Source organism: Siphateles boraxobius, unplaced genomic scaffold, assembly GCF_051911475.1.
Source record: "Siphateles boraxobius isolate OS27281-9 unplaced genomic scaffold, OSU_SipBor_1 6, whole genome shotgun sequence".
NCBI classification, from domain to species: domain Eukaryota; kingdom Metazoa; phylum Chordata; class Actinopteri; order Cypriniformes; family Leuciscidae; genus Siphateles; species Siphateles boraxobius.
The window spans coordinates 38,849,675-38,867,284 of NW_027509186.1; the positions used below are offsets into that span (position 1 = coordinate 38,849,675).

General features: G+C 41.7%; 1 protein-coding gene and 1 long non-coding RNA gene across 2 annotated transcripts in view; both read left to right on the forward strand.

Moving 5' to 3' along the window:
- Nucleotides 1-17,610, forward strand: part of LOC143715731 (uncharacterized) — a 436,623-nt gene that overhangs the window by 379,188 nt on the left and 39,825 nt on the right. The gene's annotated exons all lie outside the window — the stretch shown is intronic.
- LOC143715432 (uncharacterized) lies at nucleotides 7,258-13,701 on the forward strand. The gene is made up of 3 exons (XM_077207221.1): nucleotides 7,258-7,527; nucleotides 11,938-12,122; nucleotides 12,368-13,701. The coding sequence occupies exons 2-3, from the start codon at nucleotides 12,038-12,040 to the stop codon at nucleotides 13,321-13,323; spliced, it is 1,041 nt and encodes a 346-aa protein (XP_077063336.1). The 5' UTR covers nucleotides 7,258-7,527; nucleotides 11,938-12,037; the 3' UTR covers nucleotides 13,324-13,701.

Genomic DNA, 17,610 nt, shown 5'->3' on the forward strand with positions numbered 1-17,610 from the left:
AGGAGGAGGTCTGAAAATCATTTGTCATGGGTTCAAACAACCTCTGACGTTATCTTGGTGGGTTCTGAGCCGTGCCATCTCTGAACCAATCAGTCTTTTCCAAACTATCTAACGTTGACGACGTTCTCCTTTAGTTGGGCACATCTCTTTGAAGCTTTAGAACTGGCTGGAGCCCACTCCATTTTTGGCCTGAGATTAGACTGGTGTTTTGGGGGTCTGGAATGTTGAGTTTTGTGTGGGATTATGTTTGAACGAATCACCTGGAAGATTCCTTTGTGTCTTGTTCGCCCTCAATTCCTACAGGGAGAATACATTGCACTTCCTGATGCGATACTGTAGTTGACAGTTGCATAGTTATAATTTTCTCCCTGATATTATTATCAATCTTGTAAGTGAAGAAGCTTATAAAGTCATTACTGCTGTGCTGCTTGGAAACATCTGGGCTTGAAGCTTTAATTTTCGTTAATTTAGCCACTGTTTCAAATAAATACCGTCTCGGTTACATATGGTAACCCTCGTTCCCTGAGGGAGGGAATGGAGACATAGGTCGTGACCAACCAATAGGAATCTCGTTAGAGAGGCAATCTACTTCGAGTGAAACTAAAACAAGCCAATACAAATTGGCGTGCAATCATTTGCATCAGCTGCGCGGCCTTGTTAGCCTGGTATAAACGATCAGCCGGTGGATGCACTTCAGTTTTCGCTGAGGAGCCAACCTGATAAGCTGGCCATCCCGGCGGGAGAAAGCAGATGTGGCGACGGGACCTACGTCTCCGTTCCCTCCCTCAGGGAACGAGGGTTACCATATGTAATGAGAAAATATACACATATGGGATCCCCGTAGGGTCACACATATGGAACCCAGCCCAGATCCGGCTCTCACGGATTCAGCGGATAAAGGCCTGGCACTGGATGCTCCGCCATGTCTGGGCCGAGGGGTTTTGGAGGACTCAACATGTTTTTCACTCTGGAGCAATATGGGTGCACAGTAGCGTGCAGCAAGCCGACAGAGCCGGGCCTCTCGGTGCTTCTACCCGTTTAGGGTGAGAACACGGGAGGAGACCGGCTCTACACGTAGGCTATAAAATCTAGCGAACGTGTTAGGTGTCGCCCAGCCCGCAGCTCTACAGATATCTGTTAGCGAGACGCCACGAGCCAGCACCCAGGAGGATGCAACGCCTCTCGTGAAGGGTACATGCAACCTGAGCGGGCAGGGCACGCCTTGAGCCTGGTAAGCCAAGGCAATGGCATCCACTATCCAGTGGGCCATCCTCTGCTTGGAGACAGCCTTTCCCTTCTGCTGGCCTCCATAACAGACAAAGAGATGGTCTGAGGTCCTGAGGCTTTGAGTTCTGTCCACGTACAAACGCAGAGCACGAACGGGACAGAGCAAAGTCAGAGCTGGGTCTGCCTCCTCAAAAGGCAGCGCTCGCAGGCTCACTACCTGGTCCCTGAAGGGAGTGGTAGGAACCTTGGGCACATAGCCAGGCCGGGGTCTTAATACCACATGGCTGTCACCCGGCCCGAGCTCTAGGAACGATTCGTCCCCCGAAAATGCCTGCAGGTCTCCTACCCTCTTGATAGAGGCCAGTGCAACCAGTAGCAAAGTCTTCATGGAGAGAAGCTTTAAGTCCACTGATTGCAGAGGCTCAAAGGGAGCATCCTGAAGTGCTCGAAGCACCAGGGAAAGGTCCCAAGACGGTATGGCGGGGGGTCGAGGAGGATTTAATCGTCTTGCCCCCCTAAGAAACCTGACGACCAGGTCGTGCTTCCCAACTGTTCTGCCATCTATGTGGGCATGAAATGCTGAAATAGCTACAGCATCAACTGTAAGGGTGGAAGGAGACAGCCTTCGCTCCAACCGATGCTGCAAGAAGGAAAGCACAGACCCTATCGAACATCTTCGGGGGTCTTCCCGGCGAGAAGAACACCAATCGACGAATAGGTTCCACTTCAGGGCGTAAACACATCTCGTGGACGGCCCTCGTGCTGAAGTGATGGTGTTAAGTACCTCTGAGGGTAAGTCACCTAGAACTTCCGCGTCCCGTTGAGGGAATAGACATGGAGTTTTCCAGAGGTCTGGACGCGGGTGCCAAGGGTGCCCCGTCTCTGAGTCAGAAGATCCTTCCCGAGGAACAGGCCAGGGAGGGACTGTCAGAAGGAGCACGAGTTCTGGGAACCACGTCCGGGTGGGCCAGTAGGGCGCCACCAGAAGGACCTGCTCCACGTCCTCCCTGAGTTTGCACAGTGTCTGCGCAAGTAGGCTCACTGGGGGAAATGCATATTTGCGGAGGCCCTGGGGCCAGCTGTGTGCCAGTGCATCCGTGCCGAGTTTTCCCTCGGTCAGGGAGTAAAACAGCTGAACCGCCTGGGGGTGGAGTCGCCATTCTCCTGGAAGCACAGCTCGTGATAGCTTGTCGGCCACACTGTTGAGCACACTGGGGACATACATGGCTCGAAGCGATCTCAGATGCTTCTGACTCCAGAGGAGGAGTGGCGGGCGAGTTGCGACATTCGACGGGAGCGTAGACCACCTTGTCGGTTGATGTACGCAACGGTCGCAGTGTTGTCCGTACGGACCAGCACGTCCCTGCCCTGTAGCCGTCTATTCAAGCGGGTCAGGGTGAGATGTACTGCTAGCAACTCGAGGCAGTTGATGTGCCAATGCAGTTGAGGGTTCGTCCACACCCCTGACACTGCCTGCCCGTTGTACGTGGCACCCCAGCCGGTGGCAGAGGCATCTGTGAATACCACAGCATGCCTGGACACCTGTTCCAAGGGGACTCCTGCCCGCAGGAACGAGGGGTCTGACCACGGGCTGAAGGCCTGGCGGCACACCGGTGTGATTGCCATCCGGTGGGTGACATGATGCCACGCCCATCTCGGGACTCGGCCGTGAGCCAGAACTTAAGCGGTCTCATATGAAGCAGGCCTAGTGGGGTTACCGCTGCTGCTGCTGCCATATGCCCCAGGAGCCTCTGAAAGAATTTCAGTGGGACCGCCGTCCTGCCTTTGAACGTGTTCAAGCAGTTCAGCACCGACTGAGGACGCTGCTATGTGAGGCGCGCTGTCTGTGCACGGGAGGGGCCCCGGCGTGACTTTCACGAAGACACGGGAGGGACAGGTACAGCCCGAAGGGGGAGACCTTGTATTGATATGCTCGATCCTCGAACGCAAAGCGCAGGAACGGCTTGTGTCGAGGAAGAATCGAGACATGAAAGTATGCGTCCTTCAGGTCGATCGCTGCAGACCAATCTCGGGGACGGATGCATTTGAAAATGCGCCCCTGTGTGAGAATTCTGAACGGTAGCTTGTGGAGGCTCCGATTCAAAATTCGCAGGTCCAAGATCGGTCGTAACCCACCACCTTTCTTGGGTACAATGAAGTAGGGACTGAATTGCCCTGAGGGACCGGCTTTATCGCGTCCTTGGCCGGAAGGACTGCGATCTCCGCACGCAAGACATGGGCATTGGCTGCTCACACTGTAGTGGAGTGGATGGCCCGAAACTTGGAGGGACGCCGGGCAAACTGAATCGCATAGTCGAGCCTGATGTCCAAATGAGCCAGCGAGTCGGACTGGGGAGCGCTAAGCAGGCTCTCAGAGACCGTACAAGCAGGACGAAAGGGACCGTAGGCGTACCCGGAGAGGGGCAGCGAGGTGAAACACAGGGACACGGCTCGGGTGGCTCTCTGGGCAGCTGCCCATAGCAGGGTCTGTGTACGCTGAGCAGCACTTACCGGGTTCCACGGGGCAGGAGGTGCAGGAGGCGGCTCAGTGGCGTTCTCGGACAGCACTTTCTTTGCCCACTGGCGATAGAAGAGGCGGCTGAGAGTGGGGAAGATCCTGTCCTCCCACTGCTCGCCGGGCTCTCTTTGGACCAAGAGACGAAGGGAACCACTCTATTAAGAATTTGGGTACTGCTGGTTTTGAACAAAACAGTTTTCCACCCGGCCCTCTTCCAGGGGAAGGAGCGCTGGGGTCACCTTACCAGCTGTTAAAACAGCTTTTTTATTGCTCTGAGAGAGGAAAGGCTGTTCACGCTGAAGCGCCGTCACACCCGCACCAAAAGAGAAGCAGTTAGCAAAGAAGGCTTGTAATTTGTGTAGCAGCATCGAACTGTTGGCTCCGAGTTGAAAAACTGAAGTGCAATCCACCAGCTGCTCGTTTATACCCACGCTAACGAGGGCGCGCAGCTGATGCAAATGATTGCACGCCAATGTGTATTGGTTTGTTATAGTTGCACTCGAAGTAGATTGCCTCTCTAACGAGATTCCTATTGATCGTTCACGACCTACGTTGTAGTGACCGACTGATAGGGAACTAGTGTTTTGTTTATTTTCTTCTAATAGGGTTGAAAAATAGCATGTATTCATCAATAAGCAGATCTAGCCGATTTTAAGGCTTCGCTGTATGTAATTGTGCTCTCTTTCCCAGAAATGTTAAATATCGCTTGTTTTGTTTTCTTCCAATTGCGCTCCAATTTTTTGTAAAACATGCTAGTCTTTTTATCGTGATGTCTTGAAGCATCGCAGACGCTGCGCCGGTTGTCGTCCACTATACGAGATGAAACGATCGAATCTTGCGTCCCGACGCCAGTTGTCGTGTACGAATCCCCGCGACATCCTACGTCAAACGGATTGTGCCAAAATCGGGCTAAAATCGTGTAATCTGAACAAGGCATAATGGACAGTTTATGTAAGTGTGGAGAAATACATTTCTTGTGTCTCTTGATCTTGCCAGAATGCTCTGTTTTTTGTTGTTTAAAAAGCATTGTTCTGTGTCACAGCGAGCAAATGTTTTCATCAGATCCCAAACTTTCAAGTAAATCATGTGAGATTCACATAAAGTAAATGTGTTGTTAGTTAACTAATAAACTAATGTTTCTGTGAAATGCCACAATATTTGTGTTTTAAATGTTGAAAACTATGGAATTATTCTTTGATTGAACGCTTACTCAAAGAAATACCAAAATTTAAAAAGAGACTGGAAACAAATGTAATAAAAACAACTATTTGTCAATATATGAAACAATTTACTCAATATCATTTTTTAAATGTAATATGGAGGGTTTTTTATCTTTTGTTTGTTTAGTTATAAAACCTGTTATTTCATAAACAGATGTATTAAAAAAACTACACATATCTCTGCAATATCAAAGAGGTCTATAAGCTCTGTACAATAACAACAAATAATTACAATTTCACTGGCAGTGTGATTTTGTGAGCAAAATTTATCTACAGATCCAATACTTCAAATAAACAATGAGATTCAGATAAAGCCAATGTATTGTGAAATTAACTCGTGTTCTGTGACATTAGTGGAAGTTGTTTTTGAGTTGTATCTTTCTGACTTGTCATTTAGCTTTCACTTTCATTCAATATAATATTAAAGATTTTTTTCATAGACAAATTTCTCACGTTCACATTAGGTTTGTAAAAGAATATTGTTGACCTATAAGAAAAATTGCCATCCAAAGGCTCTGTATAATAAATGTTTTAAAACTGTTCTATAGGCTATATAGAAACCAGGTATGATGACTCAATACAGATTTACACAGATGGATCCAAAGATCCAATAACTGGCAAGACGGGTGCAGCTGTATTCATCCCAAAATACAACATTAACATCCAAAAAACAACTTCAGATAATGGCCATTTTAGCACTGTTAGAGGAAGTTAAACCGCATATGATAGTAATCTGATCAGATTTGTAAGGTCGTGCTAGATCGGCCCAAAGTCCGGCATCTGACCGGCACGGAAGGGTCTGCGTGTTACTGTCTTTTCTCGCGGCAAAGTATTTTTGGTTAGATTCAATACATTTTCTCATATGTATTTACTCATTATTTACTCTCATATGTATTTACTCCATAAATGAAAAGGCTTTAATGATATCTGTGCATCATTAAATGTGAGTGAATGTTTTACTATTCTTTTAAACTCTTGAATGAAAATAATGTCGAAGTCAATTAGAATAATCAAATATCACAATTTAATATGTCAGGTAAATGTATCATTACAATTTCATAATCAATTCAAAGATAATCAATGCCAAACATCAAATGCTCTAGAACAAAGAGGAAACAATTTCTTGTTTAGCCGACAAGAAATACGTGAGGCCGAGAGACTCGGCTCTCGACCTCACGGGCTGATCTGGATACAGAAAAGAGCCACGAGCCCCTTGCTGCATTCCATTATATAGATAGACAATGGGTATTTGCATTCAGAGGTAACACCTTTTGAGAACAAGAGGGCTTAACAATCCCACCCTCCTTTGTGTGCATGTTATCTCTAAACTCTTAAAAACCTTATTACCTTTTGTTTGACTTATTTGGGAATGAGATGTTTGTAGCAGTCGCACTGAGCCATTTCAAATAATACCAAACATGTATAAAACCCGATGATCATCATTCACATTAAACCATTTCGATTCGTGTGTGAGTTTGGGTGATCTCACCACGAGTGGGGGTCGAGGGAAAGAGATGTAGATTAGAATGATTCTGAAGTGAGACTTGTGTCTCGAACGGTGGACATGAGGCGGTCCAAATGGCAATTTCCTTTGTTTTCCCAGAGAGTAGGCTTCTCCTACATTCTTACAGTTTTCCAGTCTTACAGATTTATGTCCTCCCTATCAAGTATTCAGAGTGGAAATCTATATGTAAGCAAGCTCTTTTAGAAGAAATAAATCAATTCATTTTTAGATTAACTTTTAGATTAACTCAACAACAAAAATAAATTACAGTTTACCTGGGTTCCAGCGCATGTGGGTATTGAGGGAAATGAAAAGCTGGATACATTAGCAAAAGAAGGCAGAGAAAATAAATATACAAGTACCACTTAGCAAATTAGAAATTAAAGTCATCATTAAAGATACTATAAATAAAATGTGGCAGGATACATGGGATCAGGAAGAGAAATGAAGACATTTATACAGCATCCAGAAATAAGTGATGGTTAAAAAGAAAAGTATAAGACGACAGGAGGAAACTATGCTTACAAGGTTGAGAATAGGGCACACAAGATTAATTAGCTGCCTGAAGTTAATAGGAAAACACCAGACTGGATTATGCATTCATTGTGGAGAATTGGGAAATGTAAAACATATACTCTTGGTGAGTAGAAAGTACTCTGAAAAACAGAAAAGTTTGCCTGGCACACAATCTATAAAGATGTTATGATCTTTATGAAAGAAACACAAGATTTAGGTTTTATTATTATTTATTTTATTTTTTTTCAATTTTTTTTATTTCTTTTTTTTTTGTTTTTGTTTTTTGTTTAGTAACATATAAAATGACATCCCAATGAGTTCACACCTCAATCCAGAAGATGGCGGTAATGCACTTTGTTTGCAAACTGCCAATAAAAAAACACAGATGAAGAAGAAGATCCTCGTTTTGTTTTGCCCTGGTGAACATCTCTGAGCGTTTCTGCCTGTGGTTTTGTCTTCCCGTGGATTACTCTTGGACTGTTTATTCTCTTCGTGATTCTTTGCTGCCTGCCCTGGACTGTTTCTATTGTGGACTGATTTATGTAAGTTTGCTGCCTGAGTCAGGGGGGCCCATGGGAAATCAGAAAATTCAACTGGAAATAAATACTTGTTTAGAAAATATTAAGCACAATTTAAAAAATCTTTGCAAATGTGCAATGTGTATGTGTTTGTATGTCGGCGAACGTTCTCTGCATGAAATCTGTCTCTGACATGGTTTTTTCTTAAAGAAACCTTGGATGTCCTGTTGCGGTGTAAAAATAAACAAAAACCCATTCATTACACAGAGTTGCATGTAAAGTTCTCACATTTTAATGTTTACCACGGCTCTGCTTTTTTGGAAAAAGATGTGCCTTTAGTCTTTAAAACAAAAGATAAAGTAATATGTATCTATTTTTTATTTATGTAACTTAGTCGCGTGTGCTGCCGCGGAATAACACTGACAAGTCATCTCTATTCAGTCTGCCGAAGTTACGTTTGCTAATCTAACGTGATCAGTCACACATGAAAGTAATCAGACTAACATAATGTTAGAAATGTATTTTCGTCATCTCAGCTTTGTCCAGAGTGAAACGGCTTTGCGAGCAAATTCCTGGGTATGTAAGTCAAACATCTGTTTCATATTAAAGGGATAGTTCACCCAAAAATGAAAATTCTGTCAGTATTTACACACCCTCATGTTGTCCCAACCTCGTAAGACCTTCATTCATCTTCGGAACACGAATTATGATTTTTTTGATTAAATCTGAGAGCTGGATCACTCCTCCATAGGCTTCTTAAGGGATTGAAGCTTGCCAGCCCCTAAAAGTTATTAAAGATAGGGATGCTCCGATCAGGATTTTTGCAGCCGATACCGAGTACCGATTTCTTGTCATGGTGATCGGCCGATACCGATTCCGATTCTTAATATAAGACTAAGATAAATAAACAAAATAGAGCAGTTTGATGCAGCCCACAAGGTTTATTTAAACATTGTCCAATAGTTAACTGTGGGGGACAAAATAAACATTTAGTGGAGAAGTCTGATGTAATTTAAACATTGTCCAATAGAAGTCTGAGCAGGACAAAATTAATAAAAAAAATCAACATTTAAAGTCCTAAAAGAACAAATTTGAGTAGTTTGATACAACTCATTAGGTTTAATTAAACATTGTCCAATGTTAAAGAGAGGATAAAATAAATTGAAACATTTAAACTCCAACATGGAGAAGTCTGATTGTAACTCAAAGGTTTAATTAAACATTCTCCAATATAAGATTGAAGAGGAAAAACATTTCAACTAGCAACTGAAATAACAAAATGGAGTACTTTGATGAAACTCATGAAGTATATTTAAACATTGTCCAGAGTTAGAACAAAATAAAATAGAAACATTAAAACTCCAAAATGGATAAGTCTGATGTAACTCATATGGTTTAATTAAAAATCATCCAATATAAGACCGTAGGGGAAAAAAATAGTAGAAAAAACTTACAGGAATATAATTAAGTTATTGCCAAGCTGCAGAGTAGTCCTTTGGCCCCTTACTACTTAATTAGGTAAGGCAAGTTTTTTTTAATAAATATTAGTTTTTCTGCATTTTGGGAGGACAGCCTATTCCTCTTCTCATCCAAAACGTGTGCGGCTGTCCTGAATAGCCGCTCACTATCAACACTCGTCGATGGAGTAAATTAATTTACTGTTTTCTACATAAAATCATCCTATATAATATATATTAAAAACATTCTGTGAAAATATAACCTTGATATCTTTAATATTGACTAAGACCATTTCAAAGATTAAAATCATAGGGAAATGTATTTAAAAAATGAAACTTTAATGCTCGTTATCTCATGCGATATCATTAGATTGAGATTTTAGCCTGGATTTCACTGACAGGGTCACATACTATGAAATATATCATATACATTATATCTACACAATTAATTAAGACTTACCTAGGATCAAGGACCGTAGCCACAACATAAACAGGTTCACTGTCAATTTTGGAGAACCTTCTTACAACAGCTTCGAGAAGTGTTTGTTTAGATGTTTTTACTCCATGGTCCGAGTCGGACTCTCTCTCAAGGAGACGCTTCATGGCACTGATAGATGGGATGACGTCAACCACAGATGATTTTAATGAGCTAATCTCTTTGGTCAACTCTTCAAAAGGTGCAAGAATGGAAACCATGTTTTCAATTAATTTCCACTGCGTTGCATTGAGATTCGGAATGTCATAGTCAGCTGTGTATGCCATTTAAAGCATGTTTTTGTTCCAGCAGAGAGTTGAGCATATAGTATGTACTATTCCAGCGTGTGTTGACGTCTTGCTGCAATCTTTTAGGAGCCTGGCCAAGTTGTTTTTGAATATCACCTAAACGAGAGTATGCTTGGGGCGAATGCTTAAAATGCCCAACAATGCGCCGGCTAATCGCCACAGCATCACGGATAGCCCGCTGTGACAGGACTCCCTCGTGAACCACTAAATGGAGAGTATGTGCCATGCACGGCACGCTGCGTAAGTTGCAGTCTCTCATGGCTTTTGCTATATTTCTTGCATTATCGCGTAGTACGACATGCACTTTCTCTTCAGGTATGTCCCAAGCCTGCAACATGTCTTTGTATTTAGCGACTAAAGCCTCAGCAGTGTGTGAGCCAGGAAATTCTTGGGAGTGGAGAATCACTTGCCTTTTTTCAAAGTCTTCAGTTATCCACTGCGCTGTCAAACTTAGCATGGACATAGGTGATACGCTAGAGCTCCAAATATCAGTAGTTAAACTCACCGCGGTCACATTTTCGTGAAGTAAACTGTTTATGTGGCTGTAGACGATTTGATATAACTCTGGAAGAGCTACATCGGTAAAATATTTGCGCCGTGGCAGTTGATATCGTGGTTCAAGATGTGCAATAAGGCGTTTAAATCCAATGTCTTCTGTGACTGACAACGGCTGGTTGTCAATGCATACAAACTCCATTATTTTTGCGGTTATAGCCTTAGCTTTCTTGCTGTCTGGTGTGTAAAGTTCGTGTTTTTTCAGAACGTCTGTTATGGATGGCTGAGTGAGGGTCGCATTACTAGTTACCGTTGCCTTTTTTGCAGTTGGCAGTTTTTCGTATTCACCATAAGTCTCGCGGTGGCTCGTTCTTAAGTGCCGAATCAGGTTCGTTGTATTAAATGTTTTGGACAATGCTCCTCCACGTGAAATTTCTGGAACATACACGGCAAATAGCGAATTTTTCATTTTTTTCCGAAACATCATAGAAAAACCACACCGGGGATGACATGACTGCGCGCCAAATCTTTTAAGTCCTCACGCATCATGTATGTCCTCACGCATTGACGTCATCAAATCGCGATCGGTTTGTAAGATCGCCCAAGTAAGTGAGTACCGATCGAGTCATAAAATGTGATTATCGGCCGATACCGATCTCCGGCCGATCGATCGGAGCATCCCTAATTAAAGATATCGTTAAAATAGTCCAAGTGACTACAGTGACTCAATCTTAAGTTTATCAAGCGATGAGAATACTTTTTGTGCACAAAAAATAAATAACGACTTTATTTCAACTATTCGTTTCCTTCTCTGTAGGCCTCGAGTCAGTTCACTAGTATAATAGGGTTAGCTTCTGTTGTTGTACGTCACACGCATCGGCCAATAGTGTGCCTACGTGTGACGTAGCTCTACGCTATCACACTACGCTAACTGACTAGAAGCCCACAAAGAAGGAAATGAATAGTTGAAATAAAAGACGTTGTTTTTGGGTTTTTTTGCGTACAAAAAGTATTTTCGTCGCTTGATAAACTTAAGATTGAGTCACTGTAGTCACTTGGACTATTTTAACGATATCTTTAATAACTTTTCGGGGCTGGCAAGTTTCAATCCCTTAAGAAGCCTATGGAGGAGTGATCCAGCTCTCAGATTTCAATATATATATATACCATAAACAGTAACGTGTCGAGGTGTCTCTCTCTCCTACTGCGGACCTGTGATTCCGCTTTGAGAATCTTAAAGTGATTGACAGCGCTCTGATCCAATGGCGATGGGCATTGTCAGGTTGACAGTAAATCTAGCCCAATGATGTTGGGGGGGGCACCAGGGGGGTCCAATTATATTCCAGGGGGGGGCAGTGCCACCCCGTGCCCCCCTTCTAGACACGCCCCTGATCTTGAGTAGTTATTGTCTGATAAAACATTAAAAACTGTAAGTGGAGGTTGAGTCCCCGCCTTTTTTTTTTTTCTTCTTCTTTTTTTTTTTTAAAGTTCTACAAGATATTGTAGGCACGAATATAGATATGCATTGATAAGCTAATTTTCATTAATTAGTTTTGTTGACATGGCTGGTGTACCGGAACACCAACACGCCACTAAAAAGCAAAAACGTCTCTGCAGGACGGGAGGAGTGGGGAAATATATATTTTATATATAAAATATGTTTGGTTCAGGTTTGAAATCTTTTTATCTTTTATTATAGGCTATGTAGTCTAATATCAGATACTGAGAATATTCCCATCTTCCTACAAGAGAAGAACAATCTCCAGGAGTAGCAGCTGAAATCTGTGTGACTGTTAAAGATGGAGTTTATTAAAGAGGAGATTGAAGACATGAGTTATCCAGAACCATCCAGAATAAAACATGAAGATATTGAGGAACAAATAGGTTGGTGTCCATTCTTGATTCTTCATTGTTGACTGCTTTGGTAGATGTGAATTAATAAGCAGTATATCGATGATATATGATGGAGAAATACATCTAAATTATCATAACCTTGTATATAGCAGTTGTCAAACATATTTTAACTATATTAACAAGTGAATGACAGAACAAAAAGTGAAAGATATGATTTCTGTTAATAAATAAGGGTTCAATTGAAGTGATTCTAACTGTATTTCTGTGTATTTTAGACCAGGTGAGATTGAAGGAGGAAAGACAAGAACTGAATGAAGTGAAGGAGGAACATCGTAACTTTACAATTCAAAGAACAAAAGCCAAAAAGACGCACACCTGCACTCAGTGTGGAAAGAGTTTCTCACGGAAAGGAAACCTTAAAACACACATGAGAATTCACACTGGAGAGAAACCGTATACATGCACTCAGTGTGGAAAGAGTTTTTCTCAAGCATCAACTCTCAGTGATCATCTGCACCGTCACTCTCAGCGAATTCATACTGGAGAAAAACCTTACAAGTGCTCATATTGTGATAAGAGTTTCACTCAGTCTGGACACCTGAAAACACATGAGCAACTTCATACTGGAGAGAAGGCGTACGATTGCTCTCAGTGTGGAAAGAGTTTCTCACGGAAAGAACACCTTAACACACACATGAGAATTCACACTGGAGAGAAACCGTATCCATGCACTCAGTGTGGAAAGAGTTTTTCTGGTGGATCAGCTCTCCGTTATCATCTGCTCATGCACTCTGGGGAAAAAGCATTTAAATGTGATCAGTGTGGTAAAGGTTTTAATTCATCATCAAATCTAAAATCACACCTGAAAGTTCATTCAGGTGAGAGGTCTTATGTGTGTTCTCGCTGTGGACGGAGTTTTTCAAGGCTGGACCATTTTAAACAGCACCAGAAAACACACAATGAAGTGAGAGATTATATGTGTTGTGACTGTGGGAAGAGCTTTACTACAGCTGACAGTCTGAAACGACACCAACTAATTCATACTGGAGAAAAACCTTACAAGTGCTCATATTGTGACAAGAGTTTAACTCAGTATGAATATATAAAATCACACGAGCGAGTTCATACTGGAGAGAAGCCGTACGAATGTACTCCGTGTGAGAAGAGCTTTAAACAGAAAAGAAGCTTTCTGACTCACATGAAGATATGTCGTAAGAAGTCGTCACAATGAGCAACAATTAATTTTCGTGTTAAATACATTCTTGTAAATGGTGTGAGATGAACAAAATATGGAGTCGCTTCCAAAAGCACAGTATCATCTAGTTCAGTGTTTCTCAACTGGTGGGTCGTGGAGTTTGCAGTGAAAGAAACAACAGCAAACTTAATTCTATGATCTATTTCTAATGCAAGGCTTTTAATTTGAAAGATGTGCATGAAAGCTATTGAGACTTCTGTCAGACTCATTTTAAGAAAAAGACCCCCTGAGAAAAACTTGTTGTCCTTATTCAGTATCTGCGGTCTGAGATGTTGTAAAACTACATGTCAGGGTCATTATTCACATGTTATTTTCGTAACTTGTTATGAAATAAAGTCTCTCACCTTACGAATACACACTTTCCTGTCCTGTGTAATGGAAAAATTTGATTCTCATTGATCTGTAGTAGATATTGCAAAGGAATGCTACATGTTTTTTTCTCATTTGTAGTGTGAGGGGGGAACAGGAAGACAATTGTATGTGAACGCGAAATGTATGTATGTTTATACATCTGAAATACATGAGCGAGACAGTTCGGGAACAGGTGGGTATGGACCTCTGAGGTCATCTAGTCTGGGGGGGTCTTAAGAGTAGGGTTGGGTATCAGTAGGGTTTTATCCGATACCAGTACCTACTCGGTATTTTTTAAACGGTTCCGGTGCTTAAACGGTTCTTGAAACGGTACTTAAGAAAACGAAACCGCACACACTTTGTCAAAAAATAATACCCTTTCATTTACAGGGCCAAACTGGACACAATATTAACTTAAATCTTTAAACAATATAAATAGAAGGAACATATATGGTAATAATAAATACACCAATATAAAATAAAAATTCATATTTACATAATATATAATAAAACAATATTGTATCAAACAATGTAATAATACTGGAGATTAATAGAGATTACTACCAGGGTAATCTAATCTCGACATGCCTCCAGGTTCCCATGTTTTGTCTGCTTGAACCAGTCATGTAAGTTATCTGGTCGTTGTACTAGTTACGGCAGCGCTTTGCTTGTTTGGTATTTCGTTCCCACTGCGTCTTTACTACGCAGTGTTGAGTGAACCTAGGAAAGAGAACGTCTCTGGTTACTGCTGTAACCTATGTTCTCTGAATAGGGAACGATATGCTGCGTTCGCTGCCAAGCTCCTTGCGCTGCCGACAAGCTTCCTTTTTTGGCAGAGAAATCTGAGGAGCAGATTATGCGTGCAATAATATAATATGACGATGTAAGAGCGCCGAGGCGGCGCCCTCGCCATCACCCAATGGATTGGCGTGATTCTATATAGGCTTCAGACAATCGTCAAACCCAGAGGGCGTTCTGACGCATAATTTTACACGTGAAATGCAGCCAAACCTTGGGGCGTTTTGTCTTCGGCATCTTCATTAATCCCCTCGCTTTCAGCAGACATTCCTGGAGTCTCCCGCATATTGATAATGGCTCCCTGATACCAGCAAATTAGTTAAAATCTCCCGGAATCTAGAGCGAGCGAGCAAGAGCGCGCATGCGAGACAGAACAGACTGTCCTCCAAACCGTATAGTGCGCGCACGGTGGAGAGGGAGAGGGAGAGGGAGAGAGCGAGAGACCTTGCGTGTGTGCGCCTCATGACACAGAGAGTCAGGCACCGAAATGTACGTTCTTACTCGGTCTGGTTACTACCGTTTACGTCGGAACCGGTTCCCTATTGGCAACGCATTTCGGTACCCAACCCTACTTAAGGGTCAGTTAGTAATAAATCGTGGCTAGCAGCCATGGGTCCTTTATCTGACCGTGCGTTCACACCAGCAGTGACGCCGTGGAAAGATTTGTGGACGCTCTGATTTAGATCGAACGCTTGGTCTTTTTTAAAACCTTATTTAAAGGGGCCGCAAAGCAAACAATTATGTCGATCGTTATTTTTGCAGAAAATTGATCGCTGGAAAGAACTTAACAATTATAGTGACATGTTTGCTAACGAAATAAACCAATTAAAATCCATTTGTGTGGTGTGGCTTTTGTGTTCATGGTTAAGTGCTATTCTAATTTGCATTTCCGCTGAAAAACAAGCATTATAGCATGAAAATCTTGCCTATAAATAGTGTTGCGCGTCGTCTTATAAAATTCACATGATCAACCTCTCCTCTATTTTGCTTGGGAACTAATGTGGTCGGAACCAAAGTTTACAGCACTGCGTTCTCTGGAATCCTCTCAAACTGAGCACTTCTACGTTCTGATTGGTTGCCACTGTTTGCAGCTGTTGTAGATTTTTCCATGAACCTAACTACGTACCTGGAACCTAATTATTTTAATTGAACACTATCACTTTGGATTGGTAGTAAGGTCTCTAGTGCTCTTGAATTTGTTTGGGGTGCCCAGTCATCACCCAAGCGTCTCTCATCGACAGATTAAGTCCGACACTTAATCTATAGCGTCTTTAGTCGACACTTAATAACCTTTATACCCTAGCTTCTGCGTCTCTAGTCGACACTGGCCGAGTTCCCTAAACTCTAACTTACTTACTTCCCTAAACTAGCCTGCTGCGCAGCAGAAAATAACAGACCGGCTACAGCAAATGTCCTTTAAATGCTTTAATCACGGCCAGGAGAGTTCTCGAGCAGTTCTCAGAGAATCTCCCTAGAAGAAGCAAGGCCGGTGGATCTCTGACAAATCCCATAGAGAATCCCACCAGTGACCACTATACAAAAGTTTTTATAATGTAACATGATTCATCAACCTCATTTTACTAGGTCAATCACACTTATATTATTTGAGTTCATTCAATCCTATTATTTATATTAGTCTAACTTCATTTCACTGCATTCCAACTTAAATGTATTTATTTTTCCTACAGTTGGATCAACTTTAAAAAATTACTTCATTGGTAACACCTATCACACAAGGTCAATCACACAAGACTCAAATTGCTTTAGCAATATTTATTAACAATTCATTTTATACACTAACAGTATTTTCCATATTACAAAATTTGAGAAATCATTACAAACTGTTCATATTTGTTGTGCCAATAAAATTTCATTTACTGTCACACTTAACATCCATTCCATTAACAGTCTTTTTGCAAAGTTGTTTTTGCACTGCATTATGCTCAATTTTATTAAATGCTGCATTATTAAATGAGCCACCTAAAAACAATTAAAGGGATCGTTCACCACCAAAAAATGGTTCAAGCTGTTCCAAACCTGTATGAGTTTCTTTCTTCTGCTGAACACCAAAGGAGATGTGTTGAAGAATGTTGGTAACCAGACAGTTGACAGTACCCATTGACTTCCATAGCAGAAAAAAAAAATAAAAAAATACTGGAAGTCAATGGGTACTGTCCACTGTCTGGTTACCAACATTCTTCAACACATCTTCTTTTGTGTTCTTCAGAAGAAAGAAACTCATACAGGTTTGGAACAACTTGAACCATTTTTGGGTGAACGATCCCTTTAATATATTCTTAAAATAGAACCATATAAATGTATTTTTATAAGTGCTTTAGAACAGCTTACAGGTAATGCCCTAAACTGAACAAAGTTTTTATAAAAAATAATAATGATAAAAAAGCAGTTAATTTCAATTGATTCAAAACAGTTCATTCAAAACTTTAGCACCCTCGATGACAACACCTATGTCAGCCGGTGGTTCGTGATGTTCTCCCCCCTACTTCCGAATAACATACAGCGCCATGGTGAGCTACTCCCTTCGCAATCATCTCGCTGCTTTTCCTAAAGTAGTGTACATAAAAAAAATGCAATGCGTTCATAACTACAAAACACAAATTTAAACTTTCTGAAAAATAAAATCAAAATAGAATATGCGGATTTTCAACTCACAAGGTACTCCTTGATGAGGTCTTGAGAATTTCCCCCCAGGAAAACGATGAGGGCCTTCAGGACACACTCTCTTTTCATGTGAATATTTTCAGTCTGTGAAAAAGCAATTGTGATTATTTTTCTTATTTAAAAAATTCTGAGTAATCTGTAATAGAGAATCAGATTTCGCAGAGGATAGCAAAGGACAAGAAAATATAAACATTTACAAAACTATAAAAGTTTGTATTAATAACTGGTAAAAGTATATATATCACAAAAGTATACAAAAGTTCATTATTCAGATTATAAACGCTGATGTCTACATTACCGTTCAAAATAGAATAAATCACCTTCTGAAAGTAACTGATTGGTTCAAAATAACTATATTGCATTGACTGAAGTGGTTCAGCGCAGAGCTTCCGGATTCCGGATTCTGGCTCCTTATTGGCCGGCTCCTGTGTC

Coding starts and splice junctions, on each gene's coding strand:
- LOC143715432 (XM_077207221.1), top strand. CDS start 12,038: ATGGAGTTTATTAAAGAGGAGATTGAAGACATGAGTTATCCAGAACCA. Junction 12,123..12,367: donor AGATATTGAGGAACAAATAG/GTTGGTGTCCAT, acceptor TGTGTATTTTAG/ACCAGGTGAGATTGAAGGAG.